This window comes from Cariama cristata, unplaced genomic scaffold (genome assembly GCF_000690535.1).
Source record: "Cariama cristata isolate BGI_N322 unplaced genomic scaffold, ASM69053v1 scaffold9519, whole genome shotgun sequence".
NCBI lineage: Eukaryota > Metazoa > Chordata > Aves > Cariamiformes > Cariamidae > Cariama > Cariama cristata.
The window spans coordinates 50,477-73,251 of record NW_009636331.1 but is presented as its reverse complement, the minus strand read 5'-3'; the positions used below and the strand labels follow the sequence as shown (position 1 = coordinate 73,251).

The 22,775-nt window shown below is 40.2% G+C and overlaps 1 protein-coding gene across 1 annotated transcript in view; it reads right to left on the bottom strand.

The window, feature by feature from the left end:
* Nucleotides 1-1,361: 1,361 nt before the first annotated feature.
* ANKH (ANKH inorganic pyrophosphate transport regulator) overlaps nucleotides 1,362-22,775 on the bottom strand; it is a gene marked incomplete at its 5' end in the record, with an annotated part of 44,054 nt that continues 22,640 nt past the window's right edge. Inside the window, 4 exons of the mRNA XM_009707889.1 lie at nucleotides 1,362-1,594; nucleotides 3,818-3,917; nucleotides 4,507-4,630; nucleotides 5,645-5,774. Of these exons, the coding sequence (XP_009706191.1) occupies nucleotides 1,478-1,594; nucleotides 3,818-3,917; nucleotides 4,507-4,630; nucleotides 5,645-5,774 (471 nt within the window). The remainder of the gene's footprint in view (nucleotides 1,595-3,817; nucleotides 3,918-4,506; nucleotides 4,631-5,644; nucleotides 5,775-22,775) is intronic.

Below are 22,775 nucleotides of genomic sequence, written 5' to 3'. Positions count from 1 at the left end.
TGTTATTTAAGGCCCACTTCAACCACAACCACACAGCACCTGCCACCTTCTCCAAGTACTGTACTTGCTGTCTGATGTGAGCAGCTCCCCACTTCCACACAAATCTTGCCTTGAGAGCTAACATATGATCAAGGTCCCTAAGTAAAGACTTCAAGGACCATCAGTACTTGAGCTTCACCATACAGATTTTGATCCACTGCATAGGTAAATATATTACAGCAAAACGTGTGTGTGTGTGTGTGTGTGTGTGTGTGCGTGTGTGTATAAGTATATATACATAAACACACGTGTGTGTGAGTATATGTACTTCTCGATATAAAAAATTTCATGGAGCTATGTGTAGCAACGTGATGTACCATGGTATCCTGCATATGTTATCTGATTTTCTTTTAAATATATAGGCACCAGAAATAAGTATATAGAGCAAATCAACCTTTAAAAATCAGAGTTAAATCAGTGGACAAGAACTTTGGTAAAGCTTGTCAATATTTATTTTTTCTTTTTTATTCAAATACAGTCAAAGTCTATCAGTTGCCATCACCCTCTTCACAAGAGGAAAGTGCATATTTGTTTTTTTTTTTTCTAAAGAAAATTATACACAAAGTGGGGCTTAAGGATTCAAGAAAATTCTGAATGAAATCTTTACATTTTTCAAAAGATTACTATCTTTCTGATGGAATGAAAGCTAAATAGAGTTCTTGTCCTGTGTGTATTTTATTTATGGTATGCATATATATATAAAAATATATATATGTCTCTGTTTATGTACCTGTGTGTGTATATACACATCCACACACTTTTAACATGAGAAAGGAACCTGTTTTTCTCCACTTTGCATGTGGAGACTTACATGTTCCTCTGTGTCTTGTACCCTGTGCAGTATAATCTCTAGTGATGAGGCCAAACAAAAAGATATAGTTCACCATAGTATATTAGTTAATGTAGCAAAGTCATTTTCAAGCATGTAAAATAAAGCTCTGTATTCCAAACTTCTTTTCCTTTGCATTTCCCATAAAGAAAAGGAAGGAAAAGGAAAGAGGGGAGGGACTAAGATTATGGCAGTAGCATTGGGCCAGTGGCTGTTGTGCATGTGCGAGCATGCAAGTGCACCCACGCACACACACACACACACACACACACATATGTATGGAGAGCAGGGCTTTGGTTGACAAATGCAGATTGTCCAGAGAAGGTGGATGCATAAGTAAGGAAGACTCTACAATGATGCAATTGTATCTTTCATGTTTGCGTGGAGTGAGAAAACAAATTCAATTGGGGAGGGGAAAGCAAAGACCTCTTTTTAGGTCCCTCATCAGTGACAGCATACTCAGTATGCTAGAGAATTTATCTGAAACCTTTTAAATCAAGGCCTCTTTATTACAAAAATAAAAACGAACAAACAAAAAAGTATGAGAGACGACAAGATGCTGAAGTGTCACTCCAATCGTCCCTGCAGAGAACAATTGCATCCCACTTATTATTCATTCTCTTCTCTCATTTCTACGATGTCTGTCATTTCCTCTGTGTGAGGCATGTCGGTCATTGCAGAGTCTTCACCTTCTGTAGCTGTTTCATTCTCATTCCGCTTCTTTTTCTAGATTGAAACAAGCATTCAGAAACCTATCAGTAAGTTGTGCATGAACACAGTCCTACAAACTTTGGGCACTGGGACAAGCGAGGTGCAAATAATGGGTTTTTTTAGAGTGTGTTATTAAAAGCTAGAATATTTGTGTCATATTTGTGGCTTGTCAGTAATAAGTTGGCTTAACTTAGAAGGTTTCCATAACCTTCCTGGGGCTCAGCTTTCTCCTTTCTAACATAAATGCAATAATAGGGGCATTTCTTATACTAAGCAACATCCAAAACAGGCTTCAGCATGACTGGAGGGAAGAGAGCATCTGGAATCTTTTACATCACAGACCTTTTATTAAAAAAAAAAAAAGGAAAAGCAAACAAAATATGAGAGAAGATAAGCTCCTCTAGGCGTGGAGACAGAAGTGGCAACCTAATTTCTCAAATGTCAAACTTCAGGAATTTTACAAGATGTGAGCATTCTGGTTTTTCTTGGTATTGGTGACCCACTGTGACCCTCCACCCTACCAAAGCCAAGTAATATTAGAGTATTTTTGGCTAGCAGGAGCAGGAGGGCATTCAAGAGTCCTATGATTCATGCAGGGTGTCTTGGATTAGTAAAGCTAAGAAGCATTCAGCCCCACTACAAAACAAGTTGAAGCATCTGTTCCTTATTATCTGTTTCTCAGCAGGCTGACTGGTTTTACAGAAAACACTTGTACAGCTGACAAAGAATCCCCCACAGGTATTACTGATTCAGCTGAGTTGGGCATATCAGAGTTTCAAAATTTCAGAGGTGTCTACGCAACACTTGATTTGCAGCTCTCAAACGCCATCCACTTATTACCACTGTAGGTGAAAACAAGTTGGTGTATACAGCTAGCAATTGGCTCTGCCACCGTCACATTGGCTGTTGAGACAATGCTGTCAGCTACATACTAATTCTGGTAAGGGAATAAATTAGGTTGGCACAGTCATTATTACTGCTACCTGCACTCATCCCTGCAAAAAATTAAGCACCATGTCCCTGGCCAGAAACACTACGAGCTACTACTGTAACAAACAAGCGATGAGGGGGTTACTCCAAACAGATACATGTTGTGAAACCGCAGGCTAGGAACAGCCATTTCAGTGTCTACAGGTTTTACTCTTTGGTTCTCAAGAAAAACATGACAGACTAATCAGGACAGAGATCAAGGTCTTCTATTTTCTTATGAACCTTGTACACTTTGGTCTATTGCCATGGCCTGCACTGTTAATACATATCAAAACTGGGTTTAGTTTGTTCCAACATAAGGCTTTAAGATATTCCATCTTCCATATTTTTTTTGCTAAATACAGAAGCAGTGGGCGTCTTCACGTGGCCCTTAGTAAGAAGTCTAATTAAAAAAACCAAAACATAAATGCATAGATTATATTTTCTGCTCCCATCCAGACAGTCCTTCTGCACTATGGAATGATGCACACACCATGCCAGTGCCCTACCCAGTGCCTTGAACACGTAACTGGAAGGAAACAACATGCAGGTACTGTGATGTACCCAGTCACCAGCCAGTATTTATCCCGTGTTTGACTTCATTTAGTGGAATATTCTTTGAAATCCATGTATCACTACTACTCTGTACATGCAAGATTGTAGTGTGTGAAATATGTAAAAGTATGCCCATGAGAAATCCTCGCCTGTTTTAAGTATTTGTAAGCTCTTATCCTTTACTGCTGCAGGAGTAGATCTTGTTTTAAGCCACTTCTTTAGACGGCAAAAAAAAAAAGCAACTTTACTTTTTGTCCATTTTCAGCAGAGCTGGCTTTATAAAGAAATAAAAGTATAGATATAGATATTGATAGATATACATATACTAAGCTTGGATGAGTAGTTCCTATGACTACATAAAGAAGCTATGTTGTACTGCAGTAGCAGATCTACAGTGCAAAACAGGTAGTGGTAAGGAGATGGTAGCCGTGATACACATGTTTTGAGGAGCAAGAGGTTTACTTCAGACCAGCATGTCCCATGGCCTGGTCCCATGGCCTGAATGCCCACGAGCATCCAGGGCACCTTTTGGTTTTATTTCAACCCAAAGAATTCCCAAGTTGCACACTCTTTGAGACCACATGGGGAAGCAAACCAAATTCAGTAAGTGGGGATGCTGGGGAGTTACATTTCAAAAGTGTACTCCTAATCTGACTAAAAATCCACTATATTCATCAACGGCTTTCACCAGATCCCGCAAAGCCGAATTCTTACCTGTTTCCTATAGACATAACAGGCTGCTATTGCAACCATGGTGGATTCTCCTACAAAACCAGCTAGAAGGGATCCTACTCCAAGAGTGGCTCCATGAACTCTGTGGGTGGCATAAAAAGAAAGTAGTCATGGTTGTGTGAGAATGCATGATTCATAATTATATTTTCACTGGCATATAGAAACAATCTATTGTTAGAAAGATTTCCTTCAAAGACATAATACACTGGCAAAGAGAGTAACTGGTATTTTAAAGGACTGTTGTGTTTCTTAATGGTTTCACTGTTTAGTAAAAGAATCACATTCTGAATCAAATTATGGACTAAGAATTTAAAGTCTTGTACAGAGTGCTGTAGAATAGATTATTTAACTTATAGACAAGATATTCTTCTATTAACTTTCTTAACAGTGCATTTAATAATATGGAAATAAATTCCCCTTAGGACATGTTTTTGTCTCTTTGACATTTGCGTATTTTTTCAAAAGGGACATCATATCGTGCCTGCCTAGAGCCGTCACACTTGTAAATTTGTAAATGTTTCTTTTCCAGATATTGACACTATTCAGGCTTTATATTATGATTAGTATTCGGAGAAAATGTTCTGAACTATGCAAATTCAGCTATCAAGTGACAGGCAACGGCAATGAAGAGGAAAGCAAAGCCATCAGCTCTGCGACGAATAATATTTTACCCCAAGTAAGGCAGCACAATGAGACTCGCGATGAGTACGATAATCCGCAGCACGGAGCTGGGTGCCAACACAAATGTCTTCTTTAGAGTCATCAGCCAACCAGTCAAGTGCGCTCTGACAGTCACTGTTCATATACAGGGGAAGGGGAGGGGATGGGGAGAAAGGGAGGCAAGAGTAGTAAAAAAAGTCAGTCATCTCATATGAAGCTTTTTCATACAAAGAGCGCTGTTAGAAATAACCATGGTGAAATCCTCGTAACTTTGCATGCTGGAAAACCCTACGAGAAACAAAGTAGATCTTGTATCCAAATTGCTTTAATATACTGATTTTTGAAAAAAGAAAAAAAACGCCAATTATGGGCAGCAGTCCTTCCTAAGAGTTGCTCTCTTACAACCAATTTATTAGTCCATTCTGTTTTCTTCATTAAAAAAACCTATCCCCTTTCCTAAAGAGAAATCATACCAAGGAAAATTTTCCATCTAGCTCCTGTGTGGTACATGGTGTAACAGGCACAAAAAAAGGTATCTACATGTACATATGCTTATATTTGTAGTTTATCTTTATTACAAAACTATCTTGTTATATAAGCAGAAAACACATGATGTAGCACTTAATTACAGAAGTTAGATATTTCTTGAGAGGAAACATTTTGATTATTGCTGTCAAGCTTGTCTCTCTCTTGAATAGGGGCATTAACTTCTATTCTATATTGTTTATGCTCTGGTGATATCTGAAAGAGCCACTGATTCTGGTGGCAGAAGGGGAGACTTATGGAGGTGATGTTACTGTCGAGGTGGTCCAAGATGCTATTCCAAATAGTTAATTTCAGTCTTGGCACGCATGTATCGCTACTGCCATTCATGTGTGTGTTCTTGGTCAACTACAATAGACAGAATTCAGGCTTTACTTTTGAGAGTCAGAAATCTGCCTAATGACAGACTGTTCTTACTGCAACATTTGTATCCTGACTACCCATGTAAATAGTCTTGGTCTACACCACCTTCAATTAAAAAAGCGTTACTTATGCTAGGCATGCATTTAGCCACTCTTGGACCTACAGCCATGCCAGAATCTATGACCATGTCTCAGAGTTGGTTTGGTTTTGAGGTTAGAGAGTTTTTATTTTCTTGTTTTTTACCTGGAACTGGAAAGAAGGAGAAGATGCGCAAAGGAACAACACACAGCTCTGCAAAAGCGAAGTCTACTCCAATTATGTCAACTAAAATCTTCTCTGACACGTTTGGCGTCCAAAACATCACAAAACAGAGCTAGGAAGAGCAAAATTAAGAAATGTTTATATTTCAGAACGGAAGCACAACAAAAGATAGGCGCTCCTGGTCTAAAACATTTGTTTACTGATGGGTAGATAACTCTACTGATGATAAATATATGTATACACAATATTTATACTTAGCTTGCATTCAGATACACAGAGTACATAAGTGCACACAAGAGGCATGTTAACTTAGAAGCAATTCCTACTCTTCATGTTCCTCACACATCAAGACTGATGCATACAGAAAGAATTTTTACAGTGCCTGCAAATGGTTGTGCTTGAATGGTCTAATTGTTACAAAAACAGTAAGAAACTTGATTTTTACAGTACTTGCTCTGGTTAAGACACCCATATTCCTAAACAGATTATCAAATGTTTTAGTAACTAAAGATCTGAAGTACTCCAAGACCCAGAGATCTGACCCAAATCTAAGACTAGGGGTTTAAATGTACTGCTGATACTAGTACTGTTGGTATGTAATACACCTGATAGTAAGGCAAAGGTGTTCACCATAGTCCTGCACACATGGTGCCCTCGGGCCACAAATCCACTAAGTCTTGTTATTTTTATTAAAGAGCGTGCTGTTTCGTCCATACATGAAAGGAAAACTTCCATAAAAAACCCGCAACAAATGGTACAGCAGTAGTACCATACTGCTGCATTTGGCCAATACTGAGGCAGGACTTCAGCCTGAGCAGAGGGGGCTGTTGGCAGCTGGCAGGTCCAGCTTCAGTCCAAAGCACTCGCTGAAGAACAGTGCTGATAGCCCTTACAGGACTTCTCCTGTAAGAAGGGGTACCTGGAATCCTTTAAAGTATAACTACTTTGTTATTTAACTTGGTTTTGTGATTAAAATATTATTTCTTCCTGTTATTCTTGCAGTAGAGCAGATGTTCAGGAAGCGAGCTGACTGAACAGGGCAAAACTTAGGACCTTAAATGCTCTGGCACTCCTCTGGTCAGGTTACAAATCAGTGTACCAGGTAAATTATGTGCACTGGTTGTACAATCTGATGGCTCTGTAAGATTCTATAACCGCTCTCTTATAATTTAGCCTACAAGCTAGTATCATAGTATCTAGTTCTTTTTTTACCCAGTTGTCACATCCCTACATGTTCAGGTGGCTTTTAAAGCTAGTCTTTGAAGTCCTACCACCTCCAAGACAGCTGGGATTTCACTCTCATTCTTTGGTTGTGTGCCAGAGATTGTCCTTTCTGTTTAGCCTACAAGTAAGCAGCCCGCACAAGTTTCCCAAGGCCTGTGACGGAGTGGCCTGTGGGATATCTCACGTTCTGACTGCCTGTGCGCTGAACAAGACATTTCACCTTCCTGCAGAAAGGCTCATCTTCAGTTTTATTCTCCACTTCTTAGGGTAGGAAACACTATTTATTTTTCATGATTGAAAGTTTTACTTGACTAACGGGATGCTGTCTTGCAGTACATCTCTATCACCTATACAGAGAATAGTAAGTCAGTAAGTGGAGGAAGCTTAGAGCAGAAGACCGATGAACTGAGCATGGATTTTTTTCTGCTTCAGCCAGCACTTCTCGCTCCCTGCCAAAATACTTGTACAGGATACAACTGAAGCAGAGGGGACAATCTAGAGCAGAGAAGGTTGTGTGGTTGAGAATAAAGTTATTAGGACGTAACTGTACAGTGACAGAGCAAATTCTTTAATTGTTGCAGACACCATTAGGCAGACTGCAGTGATTTGTACTCTTACTGCAAATGACCTGTAGAGCAACTACACAGGACATATTTTGTCCAATCTTTCTTCAAAACCCAATAAACAAAATAAGATGCAAAGATGTCCATTCTTCAATTATAATTTGCTGTTTTCATGAAAGCAAAGACCTTTACACTGCTTGTACTGCACAATGCCTTTAGCATCCTACTGAGCAGTATAGTTACCGCTGCTGCAAGATTCCATGCGTTCATGCTAACAGCAGAGTCTGCCCACTTCTAGCAAAAGGCAAATAGAATAGCTTTCCTTCTTCAACAGCCATTCAAAAGAGTATTCTAACATGGTTAGACAGGCAAGCAAATAAGTAACCAAAAGCATTGCTCTCAATCTTGTTCTCTTTCAAGTTAAAGTTTGTTTCTGACCTTACTAACAACAGACTCACTATCCATCCAACTCCTACAGGAGGAAGGTCAGCTTGCAAAACAGGGGTAATGACTTATACCCAGGTGGTATGCAGTCAGTCCTCCTCAGCTGTTGCAAACCGCGGTCTCCCCTTCCCCTCCATCAGATGAGAGTCAGTGCTGATAAATGCCTTCAAAGAGCACTTCTTATATAGCAGCTGCTGGGTAAAGACAACAGTGACAGCTAAGCTCAAGAATAAGCAGTTTGAGGAGGTGAGGCATGGCAGCAGAAGGACCTTCTATTTCTGTCTCAGCATGTTTTCATCTTTTTGGTTGCAATATTGATAACTAGTTTCATCTTGCTAAGAGATTCCTCTCTGTCATCCTACAAGCAGATAATATTCTCATCGCCTACAGGGAACAAAGCTTCAGGAAAAGAAATTAATGCTTTGCATCATGCAAGCCTTCTGCAATTTAAGTTCTAGAGCACTTGCAACTTGGGAATATTCTGTTTTATTTCAAAGACAAATTCAAAATGTAGTGGATAAAAACCAGGCTCTACTTCAGGAAAAGAGCAACACTAAACATGCAAAGGAGGGAAGGTATTTTGGCTACTGATTTTATTACAGATGAGGTATATTGAAAATATGATGAAGTCAGCTTTTTTGTGATGCTTAGTGGTCAGTATGATGTTTGTGGTTACCTTGGTAAAGGGTGAAGACTGATCAGAAAGGAGACCAGAGAAGATGGTAACAGAAAAGAAATTAAAAGTAGCCCAGTGAAACAGGGAGCGTGGCACACACAATTAGAGATGGGTTCTCCTGGAGTAAGCAGTGCTAACTTCCTGGGGCGCAGATCAGGGAAGATGTTAGGAAATGGTTTTACCTACAGTATGTCTCCTATCTTTCTTTTAGTTAAACACTGTTTCCCCCTCCCCCTTACATCTTTCTGTGTGTCTGCAAGGTTAAAAATAGAATACATAGGCTTGGGTAGGGTTACTGTTATACCTTCATTTAATCCAATCAAGAGGTGAAGATGAAACAGTAAAAGTTTCTGCATGGGCAAACAATGTGCATGCATAATGGCACTGCAGCTTCAGGTTGTAATTGCAGTTGGCTGTGATGGCCTTCTACAGTAATGAACATTGTACTTGGCAACTCTGCTGAGGCGGAAGCATTTTAACGCTTCGGGAATATGGATTTCGCTTGCGGAATTCTAGCAACAGAGCTGATTTGATTTTCTGTTATCTTATGGTATGAGTACAGCATGATATTAAAGGATAGTTTTGCTAAAGCCTTTGATCATGTAACTGGAACTTCAACTGAACAGGGATGAGTGCTTTAAAAATACAGGAAAAAATGAAGATATAAACAGGAGAGTGGAGCACTACAGAGAATACATAGGCCTGAGTAAAGATAGTACTATTTATTATGGTGGTGGTACCTCTGTATACAAACAACAGTAGCTTAAGCATTTCTGAAGTATTTTAATCATTTGAACTGATTTGAAGGGTTGTGCTATTGGGTAATGTGACTTTAACTGATCTACAGTAGTAAAATTTGAAAGACTTCACTAAATATGTCAATAATTTACAGCACCCTAAGAAAATCAGTACAGCTGTACTAGATCATTTCAAAGCTCCAGCTAGATCAGCACTGACTCCCTGCTAAATAAAGGTCACTGGGGCTTCCCTAAGGGTAGGCACAAAGAGCAGGGCAAGTGCAGAGTAAGAGATGCCCTCCCCTGGCTGCATGGTCTGAGCTGCTGGCAGTTACAGCTTCAGGAGTTCAGTAACTGTGGTGCACCTTCATCCCATGCAGCATGATGTTGTGCATACAACATATCTAATATTAGTGATTTTTTTTTTTCAATCCAGTTGTGCATTAAAAAAAGTCAAAACCCCTCTCACTTGTGGCTTAGACACTCTCCGTGAGTAGGTGTGCTTACTTTCATGTGGAACCTTGATATTCTCAGCTAGCAAATTCAGTGTCTAGGCACAGTAAAAGGCTACACATCAAAAAATTCTGCTGTTGACAAGCCTGAGAGAATGCACCAAATCTTTGTTTCAGCAGGGAAAGTATCAAACTGCTAGTGCTCAGTCCAACTCTTCTTTAATCTCTTTTCTTAAGTACACTTCATGCATTTGACTTTCAGAAATGACTGACTGTTGAGGTTTTGTTTCAGATGCTGCATGTGTGAGTTTGAATGCTAGTAGTTCTTGAAAACTAACAGTCCTTTCATAGGCCCTGCATCTCCTGGAAGCTACTTCCATTTATTCTGGTTGCTGACAGGAATTACTAAACCTCAGAGACCCACTACATAAAGCATTATAATACATTATGCTAACAAAGGCTATTGTGTTGTGTATAGTAATCTGCAGGGTGCTAGACTGATTTGCTTTTTGGCATTTGTAGAAAGCTTCCTGTCTTCTGGGACATTCATCATTAAATATAAGGCACAAAAGAGTATTCCAGTGAGCTATGAACAACAGTACAGCATTTCTAGACTTCAGTGCAGTCTCCAGTTAAAAGAAACACTGCTTGATGACAAAGACACTATATGGCTCTATGTTCCTCAGAAAGAAGCTATGGAATCAAAAATGGATGTGTTTAAAAATAGGTTAGACATATACCAGCCTGGAATAAGACTAGAATAACAGATTTTTATGATGGAGAAGGGTACCATTAACCAGTTAAAGGTTCTTCTGTGATGGAATGCAGTTCATATTTTTCTCCTGCAACACAACTCTCAGCAGATGCTTCCTATCATTTGTTGAACTTGCTCTATTTGCAGAAGTATGGCTGTCCAAGAGAGGTGTTTTACCCTCAAAATATTATTCCGGGTTTTGAGGATTGCATCTTAACCAATTTAACACACGCTTTGTTCATGACCTCTCTATTCCCATTTATGCTACATGGCACCCAGTGAGGGCAGAGGAAATCTACTTTACACTGTATTACCCATCTCGGCTTTGAATTGCACCTCCTATCTTTGGGATAGTATCAGTCAGGTTTATTACTTCTATTAATATGGAAGAATATAAGTCATATGATTTTGCCTTTTGAAGTGTGCATTAACGAAATCAAAAAGTAGCCTGTCTTACATGGTCCAGTCTCCTGATTTGCCAAACATCTCCATGACCTCCCTCTTTCCCACATAAACAGAATTTCCATAACTCTGTCTCCTTTCAGAGTTTGTATCACACTTGCAAGATGAGCTGATCATGCAGATATGTTTGCAAGTCAAAAGAGTATCTTGTTCTAACTTGCATCAGTGTGAAAAACTGAATTTGAATCCTCTGTTCAACATCCTATTTTGCAAGATGTTGGGGGAAAAAAAAATTGTTGAATTTGTTAATGCTCTTCTTATGGCTATTTCAAATTCATACCTTCACTGATCTTTTTAATTCTCTAAATGACATTCCTGTACTGGGGCTTGTCACTCAAAAACTTACTCTAGCATCTTAATGCTAAAGGAAATTGCACTGCTGTATTTTTATGAATAAGAATAAAAGTAACAGCATTTTGAACTATTAACTACTAGTACTGAAACTACAGAAATAGTTATTAGTCACACCCATTTTCAGACTACAGTTGGAGTCTGCTTCCATGCTGAATATAGCTGTGTAACAGAATAAAAATTCTGAATACCTCCTGAAGCACTCATTCCACTATGCAGTCTCTCAAGTAGTCGAACAACATGGAAAATGTTCAATAGGGTTCTTATGAAGGAAGGAGATCCAACTACTCACCAATTTACAGAAATAAAGGATTTTGTGTTTTATTGTGGACCAAGAAATCAAAAAGTCTAGGTTTTACCATAAAGACAGTATTCCCTGTTGATAGGAAATAATGTGTGAGTTTAACATGAAAATAATCAAGTGAAAAACTTGTTGCCTTTTGAAACTTGGGGTTTTTGTTTGTTTGTTTGTTTTTTAAGTACATTGCTATCCTTTGGGAGCTGTGGAGGAATTGCTGGGTGTGGTAAGACACTATAGGCCAGCATCACTGGCTTGCTATGGAAGTTTGCTGCATACCACAGCCTGGCCTGCACCAGAACGGACCTGCAGAATCCTATGCTATCTTTGCTGTAAATCACATCAGAGAGCAGCTTTTGCACAGCCACCCCAGCTTTGGCAGTTTTGAGGAGTTTTTGAGATAGCTTTTAAGAGAGAAAAAAATTTCTGAGCAGCCCAGATGGAGGCACTGAAGGTTCCTGCAGTCTGCTGGATCCTCTGTTGGGATATATCATGATGATGTGCTCACATATCCTGTAACTCTGAAGCTGGCAGAAAGTGGGTCCTTTTCTTGTGTGGGAAATGTAAAGTTTTCAAGACCAGACTGGCCAAAGCCCCGGGGAACCTCCCCTGACCTCACAGCTGACCCTGCTCTGAGCCAGAGGCTGGACCTGATGAACTCCTGAGGCCCTTCCAACCTGAACAATCCTGTGAACCTATGAAGCAAAAAGCCCTGGATCTGTGTGCAGTAAAAATGTCAGACTCCAGTCGTATTTGAAAGTGGTTTATCATAATGCTGATGACTTGAATCACAAGGACATTCTCTTATAGCAATTATCCCTCCGGTGCACGCAAGTCAGTATAGATTTCTGTGAACTTTGTGTTCTGCGAAGGGTGGTGTAAAGCTGAAAACAGCCGTCATAAAATTTGTCAAGCCGCAAGGGGAGCAAAAGAAACCAGAACCTGCCTGCGGGAAAGCTCCCTAACTTCACATCTTCTCCTGAAATAATTGCTTTCTACAGATCTAAGTCTCCCCCCACCTCCCCCAGCTTTCCTTATAGTTCAGAGTGATGGAGCACCTTGTTCTTCAGTAATACAGCTAGATCCAGCAGCTGCACAATACACTGACTCTTTGATAGCATTAACACCATGGCACATCTGCTTTCCACCCAGCTGCTGCTGAAAATACTTCGGTGGTGTTTTTCAGGCTGGATTGGGTCACTAAATTAAACAGCTAGCCATTATATCTCCCCATTGAATTATGTTGCTTTATTCTTTACAGAAAGCAGGATATTTTACTGGGAACAGCTTCACTTTTAAAAAACTCGAGAAAACCAAAGCTGGCAGATTCCTAGGCTCCCTTTGAAAATTGTTAACTTCAAAATTTCATCATTTTCTTCTGTCCCAAGTTTTTCTTCATCCGATTATGGAGGCTGAGCAGAAACGTGCTGCAGTGACAATTTTTGACCCTTCCTTTTCTGCTAGCTACAGCCACTCATGCAGAACAGACCCTTTGTGAGAAACCTGAACAATCATGAAGGAGAGAGACATTGGTCTCCACCTCACTGGAGCAAACAGAAATCCTTTGTTCCGGGACAAAGGCTCAGTGCGGTACCACGGATGGAACAAGGCCCTCGTGAGGATTTTATAAAGTCAGCCTCTGGCAGTCCAGCATCTTCCTGAGCAGGCAGAAATGCTTCCACTCATGTCTGAAATAATTTTTAATAAAGTGGGAACTAAATCTGACCTTGAAAAAGTAAAAAGCTTCTTGAATGATTGTCTGCCAATATATCATTTTCCAATTGTTATTTTTGTGCCAGCAGCCTGAAGATAAAAAAACAATCTGGGAGTTCAGAGATGGGAAAAATCAAAGCAGTGAAAACAAACTCATCCACTGGATGAGTGCTATTATTCTAAAAGCTGTCCTTGGCATCTATATAGTGTATGACACTAAAGTCAAAAGAAAGTGGATTTAGTCTTAAAAGTTAATGCTGTTTTTTAAAATGTGAATATCCTAGATAGGACTTGAGAAATCTCCTCAATACAATGAGGCTGTAATGAAGCCATTGACAAAATAAGACTGGGGAGCGTGGGGGAAATCTGTCCCTCTTTTTTAATCTCCTTTTTTTGTATACTCAGGAGAGATAATGACACTGAACTCAGTCACCAGGGAATTTCAGATACTGGCACTGTTGGCAGCTGGGGCTGTGTCCTCTGACAGGGACTGGTTTCTTGCCATGACATTTCTTCCTGTGGATTTTACCGCCTCTCAGTCCTATTATCCCATGTCACTAATAAAGCCCAGTTGTAACCTCTGATAATAAAGCAATGCAGAGATGTAAAACAAAGACAGCCAATAAAAGACAGGAAAAAATGAATGAACCCTAAGCACAAATCCAGTGGCCTCTGCAATGGCTTAAACTTTCGGCTGCTTTTTGACCTGTGACACTGAATGTCACAGGTATATACGGTGCCAGCAAAACATGGTTCCTATGCACTTTTCCATTCATTTACCTTTAAACTTGGGAGGAAAAACTACATGGAAGGCTAAATAATGCTATACAGTACTGCAGCTCTGAAGAAAATGCAGTTTGTACTGTTTCTTAAAGCCAAATGCTAGCCATGCATAAGGTCTTCTTTGTTATAAAAAGGTAGCCCTGAAAGCAAGCAAAAAATACCAGGAATGGAGAGATACACTGCAGTAGCTACTCTGAGTTTGAAGCTCTTCAGCACTACACGGGACAAATTAAATTTTTCTCACCAGCAGAAAAGGAAATATTCAGGGGAAATACCCTGCTGAGGAGAGCTGTAAGTACAACCTTGGACAGGGGAGGATGAAGTACTGCTTTAATCTGGATGAACTGGACAATGTACTATGAAGTACGATTGCTTTAAATTTGGTGGAAGGGGAATGAGGATAGGTAGTATTAATCTATGATTTGATATTGTGTGATGCACTGAAAAAGTTCAATTATTACTCAAACTCTAAAATTCCGTAGTCAGACTTAACTTCCTTAAAAAACAAAAAAACACATAAAAATCCTGTCACCTTGGTCAGCTTTAGGAAACAACAAAGGCTTGCCCTAGTTAATATAGTAACACAAGCCACTTTAAGAAAGTTGGCTCGTAAGTAATCTTCCATTTATAAATTCTAGTGCAGTGATCGGTAACTGATGTGTTGGAACTACAACGCTGCAAAACTCTAGCTCATATGCCTGGTCATGTTTTAACAAACACAAGCATCTCAAAAACCGAAAAGCATTGCCACCAGAAGTCATGTTACCTTTCTGATCCAGAATTCAAATTTTTTATTTCTACAGAGTAACTTAGTCTGTGCAACGTTATAGTTTGAGCACATGAACACTGATAAACTCACAGATTTCATTGTTTACATGAAACAAATCATGATGATGAATCCTGTTTTCCATGGTGTGGCTAAGCTGCTTCCTCTAGTAAGCCAGAAATGCTACAGTAGCCAAATCCTCAAGATAGAAGAGATTAATGAGGTTTATAACTGGGTGTCATATTGCATTCCCCTTTTGCAGGAAAGATGTAGAGTATCTGAAAGGCAAAGGAAGTTAAAGTAGGGCTTGTCCTTTTCAGACCCTGATGCTATTCCCTCCACCATGAGTCACAAATTCATGAAAAAAATGAGGCTTTGTTAACTTCAGTCCATTTGTAACTACTTGTTCAGCTGCTGGGCATTCCTCCACCATCACTGCACAAAGACTACATTTTTGGTTCTTGGCATTAAATAGTCTCGTATTTCACCACATCCCCCTCCAATCCCTCCCCCTTTCCCAATTCCCAACTTGGCCCTGGTGGGCCATCTTCTGAATGTCTGCTATCAGTCACCTATATAAGAGTTGAGATGGGCAAGTGGGAAGGGTCCAGCATTGCATGCGGATCAGGTGTAAAGCACAGAGAGGAACGCCTAAATTAAGGACCTCAGAAATCACCACTTTGTTCTGAAAATGCTTTCTTCAGCTTGTGAACTAAGAACCAGCATTAGCAGCCTAGAATGTATATCGCTATTAAAGCTATTACAACTTGTATAACTGGGTGATTTTTCTCTCAATACACAGAGGAAAACTGTGGCATCAGTCACAAGGAAATAGAAACAGTATTTTTTCTTGTTCCCCTTTCCAGCTTCTGAATCATCTGAGACCATGGGGATGAGGCAGCAGACACTTGGCTAAAGGCCTTTTAAGTGAGAGTGAAGGAGGAATAATGTAGTAGAAGCCCTGATAGTCTCTTGCATTGGTCAGACATTGCAAATCATTTCACTCTACTCTAGGTTGATCTTTACCAAACTTAATCAAGTGTGTACACGGAAACCTCACTCTGTTTGCTCAAATGCATGAAGGTGAGGGCATGAATTCTAGTATTGCTGTATTTTCTTGGAACCTGACAGTCTAATGCTGATTTCACAGTAGTAGTGGTAACTGACCTTATTTTTTTTAAGAAAGAGGAAAAAAATTAACGACATTTTTGTGAAAATATGGTCACATATACTGCTTGTGGCAAATTCTATTTTCAAACACTTCTTTGCACACCCTCTGGCTACAGTGAAGCTGCCTAAGACATCTAAAAATTAAAGCTAACCTCCTGTTAGGTCTTGACTGAAATTTACTGTCTCACAGACTTGAAATAAGACCCTTCAGGTGTTTTGCCTCCAAAGATGGAAACAAAGCGAAGTACATGATAACTTCTGTACGTATCGCAACTCATTAAGGGCAGTCATGGTGGCTAAATGTCAGCCTACGTGGGACTCTGGACACCAACCAGCTGACACCCAGTGAGAGCTGCATACTGCAGGGAACTGCCGTGCAGTTATTTCATGCTATGGACACTCCTCTTCGGTCTTCAAAAGGCTTCATCAGTGAAAGAGGAACATGTTCCTTGGCGTTTCTCAATATACAAGCCTAATTCATATTACCTGAATGCAAGCTAAGGGTACCTAGTAAGACAGCAGTCTTGCTGCAGAGATGCAAAGAGTTCTTTTAACTTCTGTCCTTTACCAAGAGTTGCTTTATGTCTCATTGTTTAGCAGGACAGTGTAGCTGAAAACATCAAATACATCAGGGTCTTATGCATGCAAGAGCTTTACTCAGGATACTTTATCATGTGGAAAATGAACTTACTGGTAAATGCAGAAAGTGATATGAAATGGCATATTTATTAGACTAGAGATTGAAAATTTGAGAGCAAATGGGCCTACTGAAAACTGGATAGTCTTTGGTGCCCCTCATGGGAAAAATCAGCTGCTGGACTGATGGCTGGGAAATAAGATTTGCTGAGTTCAGCTGGAAACTGAACAACTATTGAGTATGAAATATTTGCATAGCATCAGGGAATACGTCAATAAAGTAATGCTATTGCAATAATATACTGAGTTGGTATGAATATTCTGCCTTCACTCACGCAGGCTCCGATTTTATCTGCCAGTACCTATGTTTCACTGGCTGATCAACAGGACAGGAGGGTCGGCAGATGGTATCCACTTGGCACCTCCTAGTTTGGCATAACCAAATCCAAAGCAGAGTGCAAAAGGTTGCGCATCTGGACTTCCCTTTTAAACAGGCAAGGCTTCTCAGCCTGAATGAAACACAGCTGCTTCTCTTCCACAGTGGCTCTCTAGCTCTCACAGAATTAAGTAGAAAGCAGCAACTACTGAGTCCTGTATTCTGTACTTTAATTCTTTCATATAGGGAATTTTCCATATTACACTGGCTTCCTTGCTCTTGATCAAGGTTTTCTTCTTATCTCCTAGGTGCTTGATGATTAATTATAGAAGATAACCAAGCAGATGATGACTGGACATTAGGCAAATGATGGGATCGCTTGCAGTAAACTGTCATCAAATGGAACAAAGACTTTCCTCCTCCCCTCTTCAGGCTGAAACTGAATTATCCCATCACAGGGACACAGCAAAAGAAACCCTGTGACTCTGGAGCCCTCTCTGCTGTTTTAAGGCTGTGATGGGGTCCTTCTAATGAATCTTGCAAGATCAGTTAAAGAGCCTATGGTCCCCAGTAGTCTGTCCCACTTTTCTGCCTGTGGCTGGGGGGAAATGAGAGATGCACAGGGGAGCATGTTAAATGCTGCGGCTTACAACTTCTGAGCCTTATAATATAAAAAACCCCACTTATATATAACTACACTCTGCATATGATTATATACTAAGTGACACATATTTATAATAACATACACTGTACGTTACTATATAAGATGAATATAACTGTCAACTGATGGTAGCTTATGCTGCTGTGCTACAAGATGTAAGCACGAGAGAGCTGACACAATGCCTGCGTGCTGCTCTTCCTAAGGGGCTGATAACTTCCAGCAAACGAAAGAAACAAGACAGTTGCCAACAGTAACTCCTTAAACTACAGATGCTCATCAGCAGGAGCCCTTAAAAATCAGTATGTGTTTTTTCTCCTGTCAAAAGAATAAGTTCAGATATGAATCTAAATATTACATTCTATTTATAAAAAAATGTATTACTTTATTATAGAATATAAAAATGGCCTAATATATAATATAGAAAGTAATACTGTAAGTATTAGAAAAATTTTAAAGCTATTATTAGACTTGTCAATTATGGACAAACCTGACTGTAAAGCAGGTGACATTTTGACATGTATTGACACACATATAATCAACACTCAGGCCCAAACATATAAGCCAGTAAACTGACCAGCTGTTTGCTCCTAAGTACATTAAATTTGAACTTTCACTGAGATTTAAATCTAATGCAGGTTACATGGCATTTTAATTTGTTACCACAACACAACTGATGCACTGATGCATATCAATTTGTTCAGCTTTAGCGCCTGAGCCTTCACTTTAGTTGAAACTTCATGGCAATTTTTTTTTTTTTTTTAGAAAAGGGATTTACAGTTTTTACCAGTTTGTCTGTGGTTTGTTAACAAGTAAATCTGAAATTTGTAAGCCTTGCATAAACCACGCACACATACAAGTGTAAATATGAAACCTTTCCCTCCAGTGTATCGTTCAGTCTCCTTTTAGAGTAGAAAGGAATGAAAAATCACAGGGTAAACTTGAACATCTGGATTTTGTTTCTTAAGCAGTGTCTGTTAATTAAATATAAGATAGCATTCTACCCAATTAGCTTCTCCCCTTAATCAGTCTGCTTATTCATGAAAACTGCTACTTTCCCTGTTTGTCCATAACTATGTGTCCATTTAAAAAAAAAGCAAAGCAGCATTGACATTCCTTTTATAATAGCACTGGTGTTATTATACTTAAAGCTGGAAAAAGCTTTGAGCTGCTTCTAATAGAACAGGCTAACACTGAGGAGTATGGTGCTGCTCTCCTGCTGTACATTAACTTGGTGACAGACGGATGAATGTGGCGTGGTGTGCACAGCATGTCACCCTTAGCACCTTCAGTCTGTCTTATTGGTAAGAGAAAACCTGTTGTAATACATAAAGCATTCAAGAATATGAAGATACAACTGGCCACGTGTCTTGTTGACACTTTAGTTAGCAGGAACCATATAGCTAACAGGAGCTGGAGTTTGGAAATGTATCCTTAAAGCACCGTGGTGCTGAGGCTGCTTGAAAAGGAAGCTGAACTAAACAGCATAGTTCACTAACTACTGCTGTAAGAACAGATTGCTCCTTCCCTGGTATAAACAAACAAGTAAGTACAGACTATTCTGGGTCATTTTTAGTGATGGTGAACTAGAGAGCTTTCACAGCAGTCTCTGAGAAACTGCTTTCTCTGATCAGCATCTTGTATGCTCCTCACGCAGTGATCTTGCTTCAGCCACATAGAACCAGCCACGCTTTTACCCCAATGGCAGTGACTTAAACAAGGGTGCTCTCAGCTCTTGTTAAGTAAGACACCACTTGCCCTCCAAGCCGACTCTGAGACATGAACAGATGCCACCACTCCCAGTCCCCTCAGAGAGTTAAATGTCCCACTTTCCCCAGTGCTGCTTGTACAATCAATGGCCTGCTTTCAATTCAGGGCAGCAACTTCACCGACGTGTGCAGGGTTTGCACACACGTGTCTGTGTTAGAGCATGGCTGTGACTGCCACAGGGAGCGGGCAGCAGCAGGTGCAGCAAAAGATCTTAACTGACTGCAACTTCTGTGTTATCACGAAAGACTTAAGGAAGAGCTCAACTGGGAAATAAAGACAGAATTAAAAAAAAGAGAGAGAAAGGTAATTTGGCAGTAGCTGTGGCCTACAGGCTGCCTTGGAAACCCCCTGAATTCTGCACTGTGGTGTCCAAGATCAGAGACATTGCCACTATTCTAAGAAAAACCCTTGCTGAAGTGCAGGCTATTTAGTGTTACCCCTGCCGGGTAAGGCAGGGGTCCCTTGAGTAGCTCACTCCTCACACAGCCTGCCCCTCTACGCACAGCTCACAAGTGAGGGAATGCTCTCCCCTGACACAGCAAACCTTTGCTGCAATGCAGAAATGCAGTAATTTAGCACCCAGATAAATTATTTTGGGATGTCTGCACCGTACTGAGGCTGACACATCCCACAACCAAAGGGATGTGTGCTACAAATGCACCAGTTTTCTTTCTCGGGAATCTGTGTCTTCGCTTAGTTTACAAATGTGCAATGATCTCAGGGCTGAATTGTAGCGTCATCTAAACAGGTCTACCATTGAACCAAAATGTTCAGTTCTTCAACAGCCTTATTTGGCAATGGCAGCAAGACTGGCATTTGGAGCAGTATTTCTACTTACATACAGAAAGGAGCGTTTTTCCCAAAGCGCTCAGTGGCAATGAAGTAACAAATAATGGCAAGCAGCATTATGCACACTCGTTAAGCTAAGAGTAAATTACCAAGCACGCCTTATTTTCTAAAGTCAGAACCAGTCCCTTAACTGTATGGGCAAAATTCTTCAGCTGAGTCCCTCCCCTCTGCTATACAAATTTTACATTCAGTTACATAGCCACAAAACAGGGTTGTTGGAAGGAGTCACCACTTACTTATAATCAAAACCACATCAATATGACTAATCACATCAGCTCTCTTACATATTGGGAGCCTAAGGGCTTCTATTTACAGCCTTTAAATAAAACAGCTTGTCTACACGTTTTTCACTAAGCAATACAACTAATTCCTTTTTTTTTAAGAAGCAGCTTTAATACCTGCCTGATGCTTGAAGGCCATGAGACAGTACTTATGATCACACTCGGCAGAATACATTTGCATGCTGCCCTGTCAGCCTGGGAAGGCTCAAGTGCAGCCTTTCAGATCCCATGAAGACTTAAAAACTCCCAAAGTTATGTTTCTTAACAGAACTATGCCTTTTTTCTACTGTGACCCAACACTGCCATTATCAACAAGGGTGAAAAAGTGCTTCTGCTGTAGTAGTAAGTTTACAGTACTTCTTGTGCAGGCATGACTGGTCTGCAGAGAGAGGTAGGACATTTTTCTTCCAACTCTATGACACAGCATGTCTTCAATGATTGGGAGGTTTCCCAGGGTTTTACACTGGGAGGGTAATTTCTTGCATGGTTGCTGCTCCCACTAAAAGTTTCACTGTTTTTTTTTCCAGTGGTTAATGGACTTCCTTTATCTTTCCACCTTCTGGAATCCTTCTATGGATCATCCACTGGAGAATGGATTCACATGACATGTCTAAGTATTTGACTTGTTTTGATCTTTTGGTCAGCCTGGAAGCCTGTTTCCCACTTTCCTTCTGATCCCAAAGAACAGGATGTTACCAACAGTGATGGCTCTAGTCTAACTGCCATTCGTGCAGTAGAGCCCCTCCACAATAACACAGCAATCATCGATGGCCATGGGAGCTCAGCTACAGTGGCCATCTGACCTGGCTGCAACACAGGCACATTTGAAGTCCAGTTTCTTAGAACCTGTGGTACATGGTAACTTGAGTCATACTGATGTCTGCTGAGCTTGTGTGCTGAAGCATTTGCAGGCTCAGGCCCTGGAACCAAACTGAGTCTTTAGAACTCCTGTGTCTATTTTTCCAGTCTGTCTGTTGACAAGTAAGGCAAGTACCAAGTATCTGTCACTAGTAGGCAAAAATAGAAACAGAACAGGAAAAGCTATGGACCTCAAAAGGGTTTCTGGAATTTCAGTGCAGACAAATCTCTCATGATGAGCTTATGAAAGAACTGCCCTTGAAAGTACTATGGAGAACTTTTGGAAGAAAAATCCTGTAAAGTTTCAAAACAAAAGACTATTGCAATAATTAAAAATTACTCTGCAGAGGATGGTGACAGTAATGTGAGAAGCTCATGATCTATCAGAACTGGAGTAAGCTGATAAAAGCCCAGAAGGGTTAAGAAAATAGTCAGTTCAGAGAAAGCTTTGAGATTGAAATAGTATTCTCAGAACAATTTGTAAGCATGAAAGCCTTCCCCTTTGTGGGTCTCTAACAACACTGACAGACTTCAAGGGAGGCTCCAGCTATAGAGGACATAACTTTGGCCTAACACAGGACACAAGATAAAACCTCAAAGTGTGTGATGGTAGATAATATCAGAGCCACAGAAAGTCTCCAGACAATGGCCAATTCAGTGGAGGCGTAGGTCTGTCTCTGTTACATGCTGTACCAAATACACGTCAGAGCCAGAGGTGTTTGTCTCTAAGCCACACGAAAAGAGTTCAAGCTTAAGTCTAGGAAATTAATAAAGAGAAGAGAAGCTACATTGGCTCATGCAATTCTGTCTTTGATGGTGGCCACTTGTAGTTGTGTAGGGAGAAAATATAGGAAATAAAAAGCAGAAGAAATCTCCTAATTCAGCTATTCATGGATTGAATTGCTTCATTTTCAACTGTGAAATAAGACAGAAAGTACTGCATCCCACTTCCTAAGACTGTGACAAGGAGGTGTGGATGGTTACAAATACTCCAGACTTGTGTACTGTAAGGTTTCGTTTGATGTAAATTAGTTTCCCTTCATGCATAGGCCATGTGCAACTCAGTCAAAAAGGCTCTACACTAAAATGAAGGGGAGAGAGAAATTATGTCAGTCCTCTGTTACTCAACAGTAAATTTGTGAACATGGGGAGAAGGGAGTTACAAAGCAGCCAGCTACCCCATGGAAAGTACACAACACTGGAGATAAAGAGAAAACCTGTCTGGGGTATCACGGAATCACAGAATGGCCGGGGTTGGAAGGGACCTCTGGAGATCACCTCGTCCATCTCCC